The sequence below is a fragment of the Suricata suricatta genome, chromosome 7, assembly GCF_006229205.1.
Source record: "Suricata suricatta isolate VVHF042 chromosome 7, meerkat_22Aug2017_6uvM2_HiC, whole genome shotgun sequence".
Classification (NCBI taxonomy): Eukaryota; Metazoa; Chordata; class Mammalia; order Carnivora; family Herpestidae; genus Suricata; species Suricata suricatta.
This window is the reverse complement of record NC_043706.1, coordinates 53,811,335-53,830,551: the sequence shown is the minus strand read 5'-3', so window position 1 is coordinate 53,830,551 and position 19,217 is coordinate 53,811,335. Positions and strand designations below refer to the sequence as shown.

Sequence of the window (19,217 nt, the reverse complement as noted above, 5' to 3'; positions counted from 1 at the left end):
ACAGATGTAGTCTCCAAAATAACTGAAACATATTTTCAGAAATTATTTCACAGAAAAAATAAGTGATGCACAAGTTTGCACAGGTCCGGCTCAGTTGCTACCGCATTCTCTTAGTTCAACAGAGCAATAAGTCAATCTGCATTGTTCCAAGCATATTTTTAATCAAATAGAAATCAAGCCATATGCCTTGTATAATTAGTTACTTAGGATGATAGATGAGTAAGATACAACATAGGCCTTTCTTTAATTCATTCAACTTTGTGCATATTGGTATCACCAGGCTGTAGGAACGTGATGTTGTACACAATAGACATTTTCCTTCCTTTGTTCCTACTGTCTACTGTTGATAAACAGATGGGTACATATAAAAAATCATGCCAGATTGCAATGCCTGGGTGCCCCAGTCGGTCGAGCATCTGACTCTTGATCTCAGTTCAGGTCATGATCTCACAGTTCATGGGATCGAGCCCCACATTGGGCTCTGTGCTAACAGCACAGAATCTGCTTGGGATTCTCTCTCTCCCTCTCTCTGCCCCTCCCCTGGTTGTGCATTCTCTCTCTCTCAAAATAAATAAATAAACTTTAAAAAATTGTGCCAGATTATAAACTGTATGATAAAAGCAAAGGTCAGAGGCCATTATTTATGTAACAAATATTTATTTAGTGGCTGACATGTGTAAACCATTGTTCTCTATCCTGGAAATACTGCAGTAGACAATCTCTTAAAACTTACATTATTTATAAGTCACTTTTTTAAAAAGTGGAATTTTCATTGCAAAATATGGCCATTGCTTTTTACACTTAGCACAAGAATATGAGGAAAATCACACCTATGAGGTTTCTTTTACAGAATTACATGTACTAAAATCAATGGCAGGGATGAATCTGACAGTGTAGTTGGTAATAAGAGATGGGTTTTCTCTTTCTCAATTATTTATATTTTAAAATGTTACTACCATGTAAGTTAATAGGGAAAAGTGTGTGAATACAGACTTGCTTCTCAGATCTTATAATGGACACATAGGGGGCCATAGTCAGGAGAGTGGAGCTCACTTCTATAACCTATGGGTCTTACATAATTCTTGGTTATTTGGTTCTTCTGCTGCAGCAACGTCTAGAGATAAACAACCCCTTTTATTTTAAAAGCTACCCCTGCCCATAAGCACTAAATTTCATTCTGGGTCAAATTACAATTTACCAATAAGCAATTCTCACCACAGAGAAACAGTTGATAAATTATTTTTTAATGAAGTAATGAAGAAAAGGCAGAAAGGGATTTGTTGTCTGGACAGAATAAGAAAGTTATTAAGTAGGAATTTTTACATAGTCACTTTTTCAACCTATTTTATTAACTAAAATGTCAGCCAAATTGGCCATATTCTTAGCCTTTGAGGATTACATATATATGTGCCTAAAAATAGACTCATTTTTAGGGCCAAGATCTTTTCTTTGGCCACTAGGATCTGTTGCCATTTTGTGACATTATTGAACAGGCATTAATTCAAGAATAAACTTCACATTCAAGGTGTTTTTATTCTTTGCTTGAAAATGTTGATATGTCAACACTCTATGCATTCTAATTTAGGAAGCGTTTCTTGATTTTCATGTCAGAAGGATAACTGTTCAGGACAGAGTTTTAGTTATTTTATTGGGGTCAGAAGTGATATTCCAGGGGCTGAAGTATAAAGAAATCTAGCTAATGTGTTGCTACTGTTTTTCCTGCCATAGATCTCACAGAAAATAGTATGTGTGCAGCAAAGAGAAATTGAAGGAAGAGCTGCTCACAATCCAGGATTCAAGCAGCCTAAAGGCCATTCCACTGCCCCATAACCCTCCTGACTCAGGACGACCTATCTGTGGTACACATTAGGCCACGGAATGGGGATCAGAGACTCTGAACAAAGGCAGCTATGTTTTAAATGATGCACATGTGAAATTGATTTTATTTTCTTAGATTATTTTTTTGCCACAGGTGTTTATAAATCTAAGCAGATACATGGGTCTGGTTAACCTAACAAATAAGTTCTGTTTTTCTAATTCTAAAAATAATACACATCCACAATAGAAAGTTCGTTTTGAAAAAGAAGGAAATTTTTAAACTATCCTGAATTACACTATATTTATTCCCTTTTATTTTGAAAAATTTTTAATCCATCATGATACACATTTTATTTAAAAAGAGAACACAAAATAGAATACTTAATAAAAATTCCCTTAAGAGTTTCCTATCATTAAATAAAGTTTGTTTTCAGTTCTGAATCATTACAATTATGCCTTGACAAAATGCACAAGTTATTTTCACATGCACTATCGGAATTTACCACTACTATGATCAGTTAAAAAATGATCCGGTTTTTTATATGAACAGGAAATAAGAAAAATACTTGCAGTCTATCCATATAGTTATGAAATTTAAATTTTGAGAATTCTCTTACTCTCTCATCTTCTGTAGACAGTGGTAAAAGGGCCAAGTCAAAGCTGAGAAATAGTAAGTGCTCAGCATCATAATCTTAAAGTCTAATTGATAAATTAACCTGCATCACATACATTCAGATTTCGGTGCTAGGTTACTACGGAGAGGGAGCTTCAAGTGCAGTTTTCTTGCTGATAGGTTGCTTATCCTATCACATCTAAATGGGCAGATGATAAAATTTAAATATGCATGTGGGACAGTTATTTGAGGACCTAGTCATCTCAAATACAGATTGATTGATTTTTTCATTAATTTTCCATACCTTACATATTAACTAGTGTCCATTTATAGCTGACCGTTAATGAGTTGTGCACAATCTTTTAAATCAGTAACATTTAAGCCTTGCATCTCCACTGATTTGTTCAATTCCATTCTGAATTAGTAATGTCTCTGTTACAGTTTGATTCTATCATTGATACAGATATTAAATCTCAATGAGTAGTCTGTATTTCTTATAAAATAAATAGCCCCACTTCTCATTTTTCTGACAAAACCCTAGATTTGGACTGTAAGTGAGGAGGCTCAGAATCAGTTGCCTCTCCTGCTCAAGTTGGTGGAAAGACCTGTGTGGCAAACAGCTTTGGGTAAGGAAGAAGGAATGCTCTTCAGGATCATTGGGTCCTGCATCAAAAGATTCATAAATAGTATCTCTCATTTAGGATTCCTTTAGAAATGACTTGAAATAAACCACTGGAAGTAAAATCTAATCATTCAGTGTGATGCTTCACTTTGAATCTTCATACACTGTGTGTATCACCAGAATAGTTTTGTCTTTTTCAGGCCCATAATTCATGTTGAAGTGGTAAATATGTTGACTTCAGAGAAAAACATGCATCCTTTTTAACTTCATCAGTTAGATTATTTAAGATATTTGCCCACAACTTAATATTAATGATTAAACTATTTTTCATGCAACATTATAAATATAAAATTTTAAGTATTAACTCTTTTCAATTTAGTAAAAAATAGAACATAAGTATACATAAGTATATTATTTATTATATTTAATATGTATTACACATTTCACTGATCTTTATTACTAAATTAATGTTTAATTATTAAGTTTCTGATAACTTAAATTTACTTTGGAACACAAATATTTGACTTACAAGGATCAAAATCAGTTTCTTCATTTTAAAAATATTTCCTAACTTATCAGAGTCATTATAATTGTTTTGGTTAAGTCTGAATAGCTCATAATTCAATAAGGGTGCATTTTAAATATAAGGCATAGATTAGCTTGGCTAAGCAATGCTTCCCATAGGAGACACTCTCTAAATTCTCTCTGAGACTGACAGCTAAGAATGGATGGCAATATTCTCTTCTCAGAGAAAAGAACTGTTTATTAAAATGTATTTAATGTGTGAACTGAAGAGCTAATTATGCATCCATTCTTTAGTGGCATTTAAGATGACAGCTGTGTGGAAGCAAGGAGGATAATATTAATACACTGTCTTGAAATGAGTGAAAGCAAAAAGAATTTTGTGCCATATTCTAGGGCATTTGAGTGCCTCACTTCAAGACGATTGCAGAACACAAAGCTCATTTTGTGTTCAGAGGCAGGAATGATTATTATCCCAGTATGAAAATAAGCCCTGCATTGATTAATCTGTGAAAACAGCAAAAGAAAATGAAGCTAACTGGCAATCATGTCATCCATGTGATTCAAGAACAAAGACTGTCCGTTTTTAAGAGTAAGTAGAAATATAAATTCGAGGAAATTGATTTTATAAATGAAGATAAGTTCCTTAATATGGGCAAGAATTCACTCGCCACTTTAAAAACTAATGTATACAACCAATTTATCTTTCCTGGGACTTCTTAGTATTGAAATTGCTACATGATAGGCTATTGAGAAAAATATCACTGTGATTTATTCTATTTAACTTTTAATATATATCCTTAAACTTTATTTTTAATCAAAAAGATTAATGAAATGGCACTTCTAAAGTATTTTTAAAGTTTATTTATTTTGAGAGATACAGAGTGAACGGACAGAGAGGCAGAGAGAGGGAGAGAGAGAATCCCAAGCAAGCTTCAGGCCCTCGCAATGCCCTCAGCTCCCCAGTGTGGAGCTGGAACCCCCTAGTCATGAGATCATGACCAGACACGAAACTGTATGCCTAACTGACTGAGAGCCACCCAGGCACCCCTAAAGTATTTTAAAATCAACTTGTAAAATTAACTTAAGACATAGCTTACTTTCCGTCCTTATTATTTCAGAAGTTGCAATGAGATAGATATCTAATTCAACTAGTCTTGATAATAAATGCAGATTGTGTTGCCTAGACAAAAAAAGCAGCGCACCACTACTCCATTGCTTCCATTGTAATGGACGTAGTACAGTTTCAATTCAGTTTTAGGCAGAATTGGAACCCGGTTTTCATTATTTCAGGCCAGAGATTCTTAAGGTTAATTACACATTTTAGAATCACCTGGTGAATCCTGAAAAAAATACTAATGTCCAGCTCCACCCAAGATCAGCTCCATCATAGTTTTGGAGCTAAGAACTAGGCACCAGTTGAATAGTGTTCTCAGTGGTCCTATCAGTTGAGAGCAAGTTTTAGATACATACATGGGAGCTTGATAAAAGGTAGCCTATGATCTTAATATGAATGGTCAAAACTGCGCCGGGCACTTGCATCCTTAAAGGCACCACACAAGTTATGCACAGGCTGCCTTTAGAACACAGGATACTTTATAAGCAAATATTGTTATAGGACCTGGCATTTTCAGTTCACCTTTTTAAAGAAGCTGTAAGTTTAAGTAATGGAAAATAGAATTTGTCTCTTTTTGAAGAACGGTGTGCTGAACAGTTAAATCTTACACTTAACTTTGTCTAAAATTCACCCAACAGATAGAGAGTCCACAAAAAATTATAGCCCACATACACCCAACAACTCTCTTGTTGAGACAATAAAACAAGCCATAGGAAAGTTCTTTTATTACTTCTTTTCTGTTGAGTTAATGGGGCAATCATTTTAACTGATGGGGAGGGAAGAGTTGAGTGATTTATTGTCAGGATCTTGGGATGAACAGATCATGTACAAAAAAAGTATATTCAATATGACATAGATTTTTATTTAGAATATACAAAATGAGCTGTTTTTAAAACATAAAGTACAGAATATGAAATATAAAGCTAGGAAATACACTAGTGAAGGAAAACTATATACTAAAGGCCTACCACCTTAGGGGGCCTTTATAATAAATTTTCACAGTTTAGGGAGATTTTTATGTTTATTAAAAGAGGATATGAATTTTAAAAAGACTAAGACACCTTGTCCTGAAATAAATGTGCAACATATATTTATCAAATGTCATAATGTATTGAATGATTCAGTGGGAACTGATATATATGCTGAAAAAAGTATACCAGTTGAAAATATAATTACAATTATTAATTAATTACAGTATCAGTGTCTTTTTGTAAATTACCTAACCATATGAGGACCTCATCAAACCTTTAGCTCTGCTGGTAACAAGACATGTCAGGGAAGGGGGAGGGTGGATCTAGAACACTTAGGTCAGTCTCTCTGGAGCCTGGAAACTGCAGGAAGATTCCAGAAATCCTCTTGTGATCAGGGGAGTGTAGCACCAGAAGATAGACAGATGCCCCTGGAGGCCGTTGGCGTTTGGAAATTCCAGCAGTGATAGGTCCAGTTATAGGCAAAGAGCTAAGATTTGGGCTGCTGAGAAGACTGGGGAGGGCCAACAAAGAAAGTAAGGTAACTGCCTAGAGTTAGCCCAAATGTCACAAGGGTACAAATGTCCACAAAACTGCCCTCACTTCACACTCCGGTCACAAATTTTAGAGACTGAAGATCACCTTTTCTTCTGACCAGCTGTCTACAGATTTAGAGTACCCACTACCCATTGGGTTTGATAATTTGCCAGAATGACTCACAGAAGGAAAAGGCTTCTATAAAGAAAGGGCTCTAACTTACAATTAATTATATTAGAACAAAAGGAAAGAAAGCAGAACCAGGCAAAGAGAAAGATACATAGACCAGGGCCTGGAAGAGTCCCAAATATGAAGCTTTCAAAATCTTCAGGATGGCACTATTCCTCCTGGCATACTGATGAGTAACAACACACAAGGTATTGCCAAGCTCTTGAAAACCTCAGGGCCCAGAGTTTTTATTATAGTTTCATTATGTAACATAAATGTCTGAATCATCTCTAACTCCTGCCTCCTTCCTCTTCAGATTGGGCTAATATCACTTGGTTAAGACCCAAACCCTCTAACCTCCTGGTTGGTCTTTCAGGCAGACCCAGCCCCAACTTGAGTCATCTCATTAGCATAAACTATCAGGTGTGGTCAGAGGAGCCATCACTGATGATAAAGACCTTCCCATTACTCCAGGACACTCCAGAGTTTAGAGGTTACTTCACAATCACCAGGGACAAAGGCACTCATAATGTTTGTTACAGGGGTAGTGACAACGTGAGCACCCACCTGGGAAAGCAGGCAGAGGCATGCTGAGGCAAAAGTAGAGTTAGAGCTGGTCATTGCCAGGTTAACACTTTGCTGAGCTTAAAACCTGGTTTTCTGGAACTCTCATAACAGTGTTGGTCTAAGAATATACTTTGGGCTCACTTCTGTTCTTAAGTATAGAAATGACAGATGTAGGGGGAGTAAGGCAATCAAACAGTTATAAATTCAGTTGCTTTGTCTATGAGGCTATGCCACCAGGCCTACCTTCTTCACTGAGTTGAGGGCATTACTGGAATTCTTAGAGAATAATAAAATGTTATTTTATATCATCATTCTTATCCTTACATTATTATTCATAAAGTCCTATGTACAAACTAAGTCTGTGGCTGAATTCTACAGACTTTTGATTGATTCCAGATTATATTTCACAATAGTAGAAGTATTTTTTAAACTCAAGTCACAGAAACTTATACATTGTGCCCAATTATGATTCACCATTTTTTTCTGTACCTTTCATTTTTTCTAACTGGATTGTTCATCTCTTTTTTACGTAGAGAAATCTTAGATCCAAAGTAAGACAATAGATACATACTTATTTTAAAATATTGAGAACCTTGGCCTTTATTATTCTATAGATGTAAGATATTACACAATAGAGCCAAGGATAAAATATAGGCTTAAGTTTTATTTACATGTGTAATTTGTCAACTGCTAATGAATTATTACTAGAAATGAAATGGTACAGAGTCGAGTCATTATTAAATATGATATTAGGTAAAATGAATAATATGGTAGGGGCTAAAGCAGTAGACAATATAAAAATAGTACCACCAGCAAGGGAGGGATAATACACTAGTCACCGCATTTTGAATTACAGTGTTTCTTCCTAACCTTCCAAATCATAGTGGCTGCATCTGGGAACATAGGAGCTTATAAAAATCACTCACTGAAAGCTAAACTACTTGGAATGCTGTTCTTAGCACAGCCTCAAATTTATTGGGCATTTTAAAAAATCTTCCTGGAGCTCACAATCAGAAATAACAGTAATTCCAAAAAGTTAAGCTTAGCCACAGAAGATAAAATCATGAAATCATGCAATGATTTGGAAATTAGGTATTATATATGAAATAAATTTGGAGATAGTAAACAAGTGTATGTATAAGAATGGACAAAAGTTAGGAGAAATGGCCCTAGAATATCCATATCTAAACTGAAAAAAGAATCTGGAAGATAATTTAATTCTCAGGTCATAAAACCCAGCCATGGCCACCAACCCATATTCCACTGAGGTGAACTAAAGTTAATAGAGAAAGTCAAGTACCAACTAGTTGAGCCACAGATATATTTCAAAATTTTACCCTCAGAAGTTTCTACAGTTTTTCTTATTCTAGATGATTCACATATTTATCAAGCTGTCTTCTTTAATTTCTCTATGCATTTTTTCTTTTTCTTTCCTTTTTTTTAGTATTTATTTATTTTTGAGAGAGAGAGAGAGAGAGAGAGAGCGTATGTGTGTGTAAGTGTGTGAGCAGAGGAGGGACAGAGACAGAGACAGAATCTGAAGCAGGCTCCAGGCTCTGAGCTGTCAGCACAGAGCCTGATGTGGGGCTTGAACTCAAGAACTATGAGATTATGACCTGAGTCAAAGTCAGATGCTTAACTGACTGAGCCACCCAGGTGTCCCCATGCATATTTTCAGGATGTACTACATTTTAAAAATTCATATTTGTTGTTTGCATCAACAGATGGGACTTTGGAGTCAGTTGTTACTTATCTGTTTCATGGTCCACGTAGGCAATCGAAAACACCTACTTTCAAAAGCCACTGAGGGACTTCACCTAAGAACTTCTTCAAAGACTAAAATGAATTGCACTGTTTTTGAGGAAACTGTTGGTATTTAGAAGTTCACCAGTAACCAAGAGAAGCTCTTAAGAAGTCCCAAAATACCTAGCCCATCTCTGGTGTGTGGGATCACCACCAGAAATCATCATTATCATCCTTAAGATGAATCAAAATAAGCAATCAAAAAAGCTAATCTATAAACATTTACTAGTTGCTAAGGGAAATGTAAGGTTTTTTTTTTCAATATATTAAGCAAAATGAAACCATTCATTTTCTGAAATATAACAGGTATATAGAGTTTGTGTCTTGTACTTGAAGCCTTTAACTGTTATGTTCTACTGGTTTCTTCCACTAATTGGTCCATTTCCTTGCAATAAGATGGCCTTCCTTTTAAGAAAGAGTTTAAAATCTTAACTATACCAACAACACTCCTTGTATTTCAAGACTCAAGAAATTTTTTTCAATGAATACTGTAGGATACCTGTACTTTAGTTGATCATCAAAGTCATCAACTCCAGTGCTCTAAAATGAAGTCAAGGGTCAGATCATTCTGGGCAGTGCATGGAATTCCTTGCTAAGGAATTTCGACTTGACCTTGAGTATGGTACAAGAGCAACTGACCAGGCAGGCCTAATCATTTATACTAAGAAAAGTCCCTCTGGCTAGAATGTGAAAAAGAGTAGGAATGTACACACACACACACACAGATATACCCATGTATAATATATTACATCATGTGTATACACACACACACACACACACACACACACACACACACACATTTAAAATCATGGAAAGACCCAAAAGATAAGTAGGTAGGTAGATGAGCACTCTGGGCAAAGATGAGAATGACTTCCCATGGAAAAGTGTTGGTATGGATGAAAAGAGAATGATGAGTTAAATGCGTATTAAGAAAGAAAAGACAAACCTTGCTGATTGGTGAGTTGACTGGGCAAAGGTGGGCAGATGCCAAGGGTTTTGATGAGTAACTAGACAAGTAGCATCAGTCTCTGCAATACAAAACTTGGGAAGAGCATTAAGTATTTGGAGAAAAAGATGAGGTTAGTTTTGGAAAATGTTGACTTTGAAACACCTGAAGAGATGCCCTTCAGGAGTTAGATATGCATATTAGAAGCTCAGAATGGTTTGTGACAATTAAAATGTAGCATCATTATGCAAATTAAGAAATTCACCACTTGCCAAAAAAGTCTGAAGAAGAAAGAGGCAGAACCAGAATTCAAATGCAGGCCTGGTTACAAGCCCTAAGACCCCCATTCCAAGTGAAGAGATCTGAGGGAGGGAAAGGGCCTCTTTTATCGGTACAAATGAAGGTGTAAAATATTTAAATAGAATTAATTTATTCAATAAATAATTACCAGTGCCTTCCATGCACATCACAAAACTCTAGAGTTGAGAGCAGAGTGCTTAGAATGGCCCAGCCCTCTGAGATTCTCTAGATGGAATATCCCGTGTTACTTTTTTCTAACAGGCAATATCTAATTAAAAATTTGAAATAATGATAAAAGCTGTAATGCTTCCCAGAAACTGACTGAATTTCCTGTGAGTATAACTGATGTGAACTCAAAGTCAACTCTCCTTGGAACACAATTCACTATGTTCATCTGTGAAAGGAGATGCTGGTCATCCATATTTTCCCTTCTGTCCTATAATAGTTTACCCTCTGTATCTCAGAAAAAAACTCTGCAATTACACAATGTGGAAATACGGTGTGGCTAAAATCTTTGAACCATTAGGTTCTAACGTTCCATTGATATTTTAAAATGCTCAGGGCAGAGCAGACATGCTTTCTACTTAGAGGAATGAACACCTTAACAAATTCAGTTCAAGCAGCCCACTCAATTGTTAACAAAATTAAAGCTATGCTCTCACTCATTTAGCTAATTATTTGCTGTAGGAATCACTAGTTATAAAATAATTCAGGGGGATTAGAATAAATGAAGTCCTGTTTCCTAGGCAAGAAAAAGAAAAAGGGAGTGGAAGTCAGGGGCTTCTTTCAGATGAAAGAGGTGCTGGAAAATGCTAAGACGATTATAGATAAAAATTCTGGGTCTTCCAGACAAACTTTCTGAGCTCTAATTTTCTGATCTTTGAAAGGACTATATTGGTGCACACCTTACAGGAAGTTGGGAGGATTTGCTAATAACACACATAAAATGCCCCACACTGTGATTGGTCCTTGGAAGATGTCTTGAGAGGGAATTTCTCAATTCTGTAATAGGATAGGTATTTAAAAATTAAATAAAGAAAATGAACATTGTTATAGTGAGTTACAAGAACAAAACATCTAAGCTAACACATTCTCTTTGGGGAATAAATAGCAATAACACAATATGTAAGAATACATTCTATAGATGCTTTTAAATAGAAAGATATTCCTTAGAGAAATATGAGAAATTTAACTGTGTGGCTCAGAACCAGGTGAATTCTAATCAACCTTGTAACGCTCTTATATGACTGGCAAACCAGACACCAGTGGTTTGTAATAATAGAAGTTAACTTAGATTTCCCACTTTTCTTACGGTTTTTACATATTGTCTAACAGTATAATAAAGATAAATAGCATGAGCTCTCCCTTTTTGTTGTGGTGAGGTATTTTTGTTTTGATTTTGGGTTGTTGTTGTTGTGTTACGGGTTTTATTTTGAGAGAAAGAGAGAGACAGAGAGAGAGAGAGAGAGAGAGAGAGAGAATCTTAAGCAGACTCCCCAGTCAGTGCAGATTCTGACACGCAACTCTATCCCACAACCCTGGGACATGATCTAAACTTAAATCAAGAGTCAGATCCTTAACCTGAGACCCCCCAGGTGCCCCTTATTTATTTATTTGTTTGCTTGATTTAACACAGTGATTTAAAAAAAATATTTTTAGATTCTTTTTAAGATCTCAGAACTATAAACAACTAGCTATGTAGGGTCTAGCAAACTGTGAACATATGAGCTGTGCCCTCAATAATCTCCATGATATCCTATATCTTTTCTAAATGATTCCTGAAATTAATGGACTTTGAGGCAGAGGGTGTAAAAGTAAACATTAAAAGTTTACTTTCCAGGTACTTAAATGATGCTGACTTTTCCTAAATTGGTGCCTTATTCCTATGCTTCAGTTTCCCCACCAAGAACCTCAACTCAATAATGATAGGATCTCTGGAACAATCAGAGAACACAGCCTTGTAACTTTAAATATCATCCAGATTTTTCTTTCCCGCTCTCAATGCTCCTGGTCTCTGGGTAGGAATGAGAGAGCACACTGAGAAATACACACCACTTAATAGATCTGATTCTGCTGAAACCAGAGTATTTAAGATGCAGAAGCTTTTGAAGACACTAGAGTAACATCGAATGCAGAAGAAGGGTTTCCTGAGTCATTTACACTGCTTTATCAAAGTGCAATGTTCCTCAATGATGCTTATTGGCATGTAATGGAGACACACTCCGTGGAATTCTGTAAGACTTGACTCAGATGGGAAAAAAATCAGTTAAAGGACAGAGATAAAGTACTTTTTAAAAAGATATTAATATATTTCAAATATATGCAACATTATAACCTAATTGCTAACAATGTGTCTCTGAATAAGAATTCTGCTTTATTTTATTTATTTCACAGAATTGATTTTTTAATTCTTTTTGGTTAGTAACATCATCTATTTATATGTAGCTTGCAAATATTTATGGTGTTCTTCCTATGTATCTACCACTACAGAAGAGTTCTCTCTGAGATCTTAGAATCCAGTTTAAGAAACAAGGCCAGGTGATACAAAATAATTAACATGAGTATCTTCAAAGAAAGTGAGTTCTCTTAAATAGGTTAAACAGTACCTGAATTTTTAGTTACGCTGTATATTTGCTCAGAAAATTACTTCTTTGAAATAGATGTTAGAGTTCAATCCAAGCTCAGTTGAATGATGGAAATTAGTAGCTCTCTCTCCTCTAGGCCTTCCCCAGCATTCTCTTCAATTACAAATGTGTTATAATCTATGAAATTTCATATTAGTTTTATCCTGTGATCTCCAAAAGGCTCCTTAAAGAATCCTCATACTCAGGACTTAGTACAATGACAACATATAGGAGATCTTTAGTAAAGAAAAACATTTATTGAATGCTTTATTTGCCTATTTCCTTCTTTATTTCAAATGCTGTATGGCACACTAAAATCTGAATTGGGAGGCCTAGAAATGGTGGGATTTTTATGAAGTCGCTGAAGCTATTTCTCATATCTTCATTTCCTATTTCCAGATCCCCAATTAGGTAAGCCGTTTCAGTAATTTCAACTTGGCAGACAGCTATTTTACACATTCTCTGAGGAATTACTTATCTAATTGCTCATTCACATGCTAGTGCTTCTCATATGACAATGATCCTGATACTGAGAGCATCTTACATCCTTTATTATTTTCCAAAAGGACAAAAAAAGATTACCTCTAAATTTCATGGTCTGTGATGATTTTTAAAATGATTCCTATACCATATCATGGGAATAGAAACCATTGCCTAGGACTCCAAAATTTGTATGAAACCCTAAAATATTTAAAGTCCATCTTGTCTGCTCAATAGTTGAACCCAAAGAAGACAAGCAATTTCTAAGTCTATTCTTGGGTCTTCCTTTATACTTCAAATTTTAGAGAATTCCCATCATAAGGACAATATAATGATTTGTCTCTTCCTATGTTTGGATCTTTTCCACGTCCAACGTTCTGTGAAGGACTCAAATTAGAATCTCCTTGGATTTCTAAGAATCACTTCTATCTCTGATACCTACAGTGAAGAAATCCAATGGTAAGCAATGAGGGCAGTGGCTGCTCTGTAAGGTTCAATGACACACTAAATGATGATGAAAGAAAAACATCCATTGAGTCAGTGTTCTCCAGTCCAGATTCAAAGAACGTAACTTCACTGAAAGAAACTGGCTTGTATTATCAGGTGACTGTAAACATTTGGCTATGTATAAACACACACACACACACACACACATACACACACACACCCCCCAAGGAAATTTGGCACAAATAGAAATAATACCTTTCCTGATCTCAATTCACTATGGAGAACATGAATTAAGTAAAATAAATCCTGATTCCTCTGTTAATGGATGGATTTCAGAAAACCTAAACTTTCACCTACGTAGGAATTCATTTTGGCTGCCTTTCTGGTCACAGTTATCATAGACTAAAGTATTTCCCCTTCCTAGACTTCAGCAAGGAAGAAAGAACACAGAATGAACTTACATACAGAGAATTATTAGAGCCTATTTTTATGCAATGACACATGCTTTTATACTTTTTTGTGATGAGAGTCTACTATCAATTTTTATGAATCCAGTCATGAAATACTTTTGCTATTTAGCTAACTAACCCTCTTGAGTGAGAAGTCTGGCTTTAAAATATCTAAAATTTCTAGTTCCAAAGCTCTTCAAATTAATGCCAAATGTCTTCAGCTCAACTATTACCATTTTTAAGGTTGTAATTCGGAGCTCTTTCTGCCTCATACTTCCTCGGTTTCTTCATTCATTCATCCTTTCACTCATGCTGTCTTTCATTGCATTCAACCCCTACTAGGCACGATGCTTTTTCCAGGCACTGAGGATACAGCAGTGAATAGTGACACCCCGCATTTTAATGTTAGCCAAAAGTAGGAAGTGAAGGTTTTAGCCCATACATTAGCTGCCTTAGAGCTTTAGATAAAATCAAGTACACCTAAATCAATGAGTTTGTATTGAACAGTTAATGTGCTCTCAAGATTACGCAGTTTAAAAATTCTGACAAATCGAGGGTAGCTGTGGCAGACATTGCTGTCACTCTGTTTATATTGTTTCACCATTTTGCAGAAACTACTGAGAACATCAAGCATCAGAGAAAGAATCCAGGAGTGGGAAAACTTGAAACTTATATTATCTCAGTTTCTAACTCATAGACTACAATCCAGGGACATCTAACACTCAAGCACAGAATGAAGCAAAAAGCATTATGCTCCTTTTCTCAAAAGACTTAATAAAACTGCTTAGATTTGGAGGCACCTGGGCGGCTCAGTTAGTTAAGCGTCTGATTCTTATCTCGGCTCAGGTCATGATCTCACGGTTTGTGGGTTCAAGCTCCACATCGGGCTCTGCACTGACCATGCGGAGCCTGCTTGGAATTCTCTCTCTCTCTCTCTCTCTCTCCTTCTCTCCCTCTCTCCCTCTCTCTCCCTCCCTCTCTCTCTCTCAAAATAAAGAAATACATAAACTTAAAAAATTTTTTTAAACTGATTAGATTTTACCACTAGAACACAAGGACATTGACATATTCTTGACACTCATAGTCAAAGTAAAATTCATATTATATAAGACTGAGAAGGCACTTGCTAGTTCTGCAAGCAAAATTGGTTTTCGCTTCTAGCACATCAAGAAGTTTTATTTCATTCCAGAAAATAAATACATAGAATTCTTTTTCACGGTGTTTATGCTGAGAAATTCTGACAGCTTTAGGAAATCCTGTCCTCAAGAGATCACATCAGAAAGACCAACATCAGCAGTCTCCAACCAGCATAATCTAGAGCAGGGGTCGGTGAATCTTTTCTGTAAAAGCCTAGACCTATTCACATCCATTTTTTACTTTGCAGACAGTATGGTCGCTGCCACAATTACTCAATTCTGCCTTTGTAGAGTGAAAACAGCCATAGACAGTATCCAAATAACTAAGCATGACTGCATCCCATGAAACTAGTTAAAAAAACAAACAAGCAGCTATCCAAATGTGGCTTTCTGCAAATGTGGCTATTCGGAAAAAAGGTGATATTTCTCATTTTTATTTAGCTTCTCATTTCTATTTGATGTCCTATCAAATACTGAAATAAACTTAAGCATGTACCTTAAATAAGGGAAAGGATAAATTTTTCATTATTAGGTATCATTTTTAATAAAGAAGTTCTGATGAAGAATATCCCAGAAAAAAATCATTTAAATACTATTTTTCTATGTTGATAAGTTTTAATCATTGTTTTATATTGTATACCACTCTCCTTTGCTTTATATATAGTACAGTGTGTGCAACTGAAAATTTCTTTTATTGCTTTTCCTTAATCTCCCTGAACTATGTGTAAAAATAGTCTTAGGGGCACTTGAACTATGTAGAGACATGCTCTACATCAGTTGGCCTCAATCTGCAGTTTCTTTCCAGTTGGTATGTCCATTACCATCATTATCCTATATATCAGCTTTCAAGTCAGTGTGTCTCTCTACTAATCTCTTCTATGTCCCTACTTCTCACCAGAGCTCCTTGCGTGAAATCAGCTCTCAACTGCAAACTGAATGCAGATTGAAAGATCCACATAACCTAGCTTCAGGAGTTACATAGAAGTAACCATAAACCCAATATTAAGTCCCCAGCCCTTTGAAGGAGGGCTACATTCCTCTTCTGAGGACATGGACTTTACAAAGGCTGTTTAACCCAATACTCAAAAGCTTGCTGGCTTAATTCTTGTTTTCTTTTGTTATTGTTGTTTGTTTGTTTGTTTGTTTTTGGCTAGGTTTCAGAACACTTAAGTTACTGAGAATCTGATTAACAGAAAAATGAAGAGTTTTCTTAGTGTAGTAATACCTCTTGATTTTCAAAGTATTTGTAAAAACTGACATGGGCATATTCTTTATTGATTTTACTGCTTAAATTTACTCTGTTCCATATCCTGACTCTCTCTAACTTTGTCTAAGATAGTTTAACACAAGGATCTCATCCTGTATCACCTAAGAATCATCTAGGGGATCACTGGGCAATATCAAGCACCACGTCTCACCCTGTAGTTTTCTAATCATTAAGTTTGGGAGACAGAGAACGGGCACTAGTCATTTTTGGTTTGTTTTTGTAGTGTCTTAAGATTTACAGGTTGACTCTCAAGTTAATCAAAGGCTAAGTGCCACTAGATTCCTATAGCCAGTTTCTTTTAGATTGCTGTATAAAGAATAAAATATGGGATGGTGTTTACAGTGATACTCTTCTCTTTTTACATATAATAAATGTGGAGTTATCCAAGGACTTTCTCTTCTTTGAAGAAGACTTGCAAGTTTAATTACATGTGTCTGCATTTCAAACTCTACATTTTTTTTGACGATCTCACCATGTGGGAAAAGTAGTAAGGCTTTACCCATCAGTGTTGAGATTCTTCTTTCTCTTTTCAACTCTTGGGTCTGAAATGACTGTTTTTGGTACTCGTGAAACCACGTGAATATTACTGTTTTTCTCTTGTTCATAGCACCAGAAGAATGGGCCACAACTCGCTCCAGCCTGAAGGCACCACCGCCAAGGTCAGCCAGAGGCGGATACAGGGAGCACCCCTATGGTAGATATTGAAGGTCCTTCTCACCCGTGACCTCACCTCAAAGACAATTCATAGCCTGTGGTCTCCACATAAACAGCAACAAGACAAGTAATAGTCCTTTTTTTTTCTATTCTAGGGATAACTGCTTATGATTTCTCCCATATATTTCTTGTATTTCCCCCTATACTGTTGGCGTGACATTGACACTAGTATTATTTTACAAAACGGACTAAAAAAAGACATTGGCAAGCACTGTCTATAAACCACTCAGTAGGATGATACTCTCTTGGTTGTTTTTCATTGTTGTGTGTAATATTTTTTTTCTTTTTTCTTTTCTTTTTTCTTCTTTTTTTTAAAAGAAAGAGCATGAATCTGTTAACAGATTTTGAGTCTCAATCAACTAGCAAAAACTTTGTTTAGGGTTGCTAAAAGACTGTAATATGATTTTTGAACTAGCCGATAATAAAGTTGTAGATAAGATGTTTTAACCTGTCTTTTAATATCTGTTAGTTAGATGAAGATGTTCGATATTAAGTTTGTAAATTTAATTTTAAATGCTGTTTTAATGGAGTTGAAAACAAGCAGCTACTGTATGTATGTAGCTAACTGAATTTGTTCAGTGTTTTAACCTGTATTTGTTAAAAAAGAACAAAAACCACACATAAAGTTCCATGTGTAAGCTACTCTAAATAGGAAACCACAATTTGTCAAATATGTTTGCCATAATTTGTCAATAAAGCTGAAAACTTTTGTAAAAACTAAATTTGGAATTACTTGTTTTCTAGCTTTAAATGCCTGCTTTATTTCTTCTTCAAGAGATGCCTAAAATGTTTTCTATTTAAAAATTACAAAAATGAACCCAAGCCTGTTTTAAGATATTTGTGTAATACTTAAAAACTGTATTAATAACTTATGGTTGTTAAAAAATTTAAAAGTTAACAAACTAAACTGTTACATGAATCATGGTTAGTAAACACTAATGTATAACATGTTAATGGAAAAAATGGATTTAGAATAATAAATGGATTTTAAACTATCCTCTAAGCTTTATCTTGCTAAACACAAATTCTGATTGACTTGTTTGCATTAGCATGTCTCTCGTGAGAAAGAGTAATGGAGTATAAAGAGGTAAGAGTACCACTTACCACTGTCTAAATGCCTAGTTCTTCAACCTTTGAGTTTCCCCGCACATTAAATATCCCATCCAACATGTAAGCATTGCGTAGATTCACTTTATTGTTTTCACTCAAAGGAGTGCGTGGACTTCATTTGCGTAGTTTATAACAATTTGTTTTGACAAACAAATCATCAGTGTCACTGGCCAGTTGTTGCTATTCAACCTCAAAAACTTTATTTGTAATTTTCAGTGCTAAATATCACCGCCCTTGAAGGCAGTTTAGAGGGCTGATATTTCTTTTGAGACTATCAGACTTGATGGCTGATGATTATTAAGGAAATATGTCGCAGGACTCAAAGGATGACTAAACGTTAAACAGGTAACACTAATAGTAACTCTGTAATTTTGCCTATGCAAGAGTAATGTTAAATATTCTCAGTTATTAAGTTCCTGATAGTTAAAAAAGTAAACCTACAAAAACTTAACAAATAGGTCTATAGGTTATTAAAACAACTAATTAACATTAACTAGAGGCACCAAAATTATTTTACAATATATAACCCTCAAGGTAATAAACAGAACTAAAATTAACAATAATAGTAATGCAACTCTTGCTAACATCAAACGTAATATCTAAATTTTGATGGAAAAAGAAAGCGAAAGCCTGGATGGTAGGGACGAATGCCAAAACTGTTCATCTTTTAAATACAGTTTTTTTGTTTATGGTGGCTTTTGTCGATGTGATTGGTTTACTTTTTTGCTGTTAACCAGCTTAGGCATACTGCTGTTCAGTTTTTGCAGCTGGAGTTGCATGCTAATAGTTTTATGAAGTGTGTGTCTGTCATCGATTAAAATTGTAAATGTTTGCCTTGCACAAAATGCTGTTGAGTTTATTTAATTTTCGTTTTTTTATTCTTTCTCACTATTTCAGGTATCCAACAAGCAAAAGAGCACATTATTGAATAGCAGATGTGATGGGCTAAGAAGGATCGAGGTAAGCTTATTTTTTATCCTCTCTGAAATGGGGAGATAATCTTTACCAA

The 19,217-nt window shown here is 35.3% G+C and overlaps 1 protein-coding gene across 1 annotated transcript in view; it reads left to right on the top strand.

Annotated features, from left to right (window-relative positions):
* The window catches only part of KHDRBS2 (KH RNA binding domain containing, signal transduction associated 2), a 543,955-nt gene extending 525,860 nt beyond the window's left edge, over nucleotides 1–18,095 (top strand). The window contains exon 9 of the mRNA XM_029944584.1: nucleotides 16,992–18,095. Coding sequence (XP_029800444.1) covers nucleotides 16,992–17,089 — 98 coding nt within the window. The 3' untranslated portion in view covers nucleotides 17,090–18,095. The remainder of the gene's footprint in view (nucleotides 1–16,991) is intronic.
* Nucleotides 18,096–19,217: the final 1,122 nt, after the last annotated feature.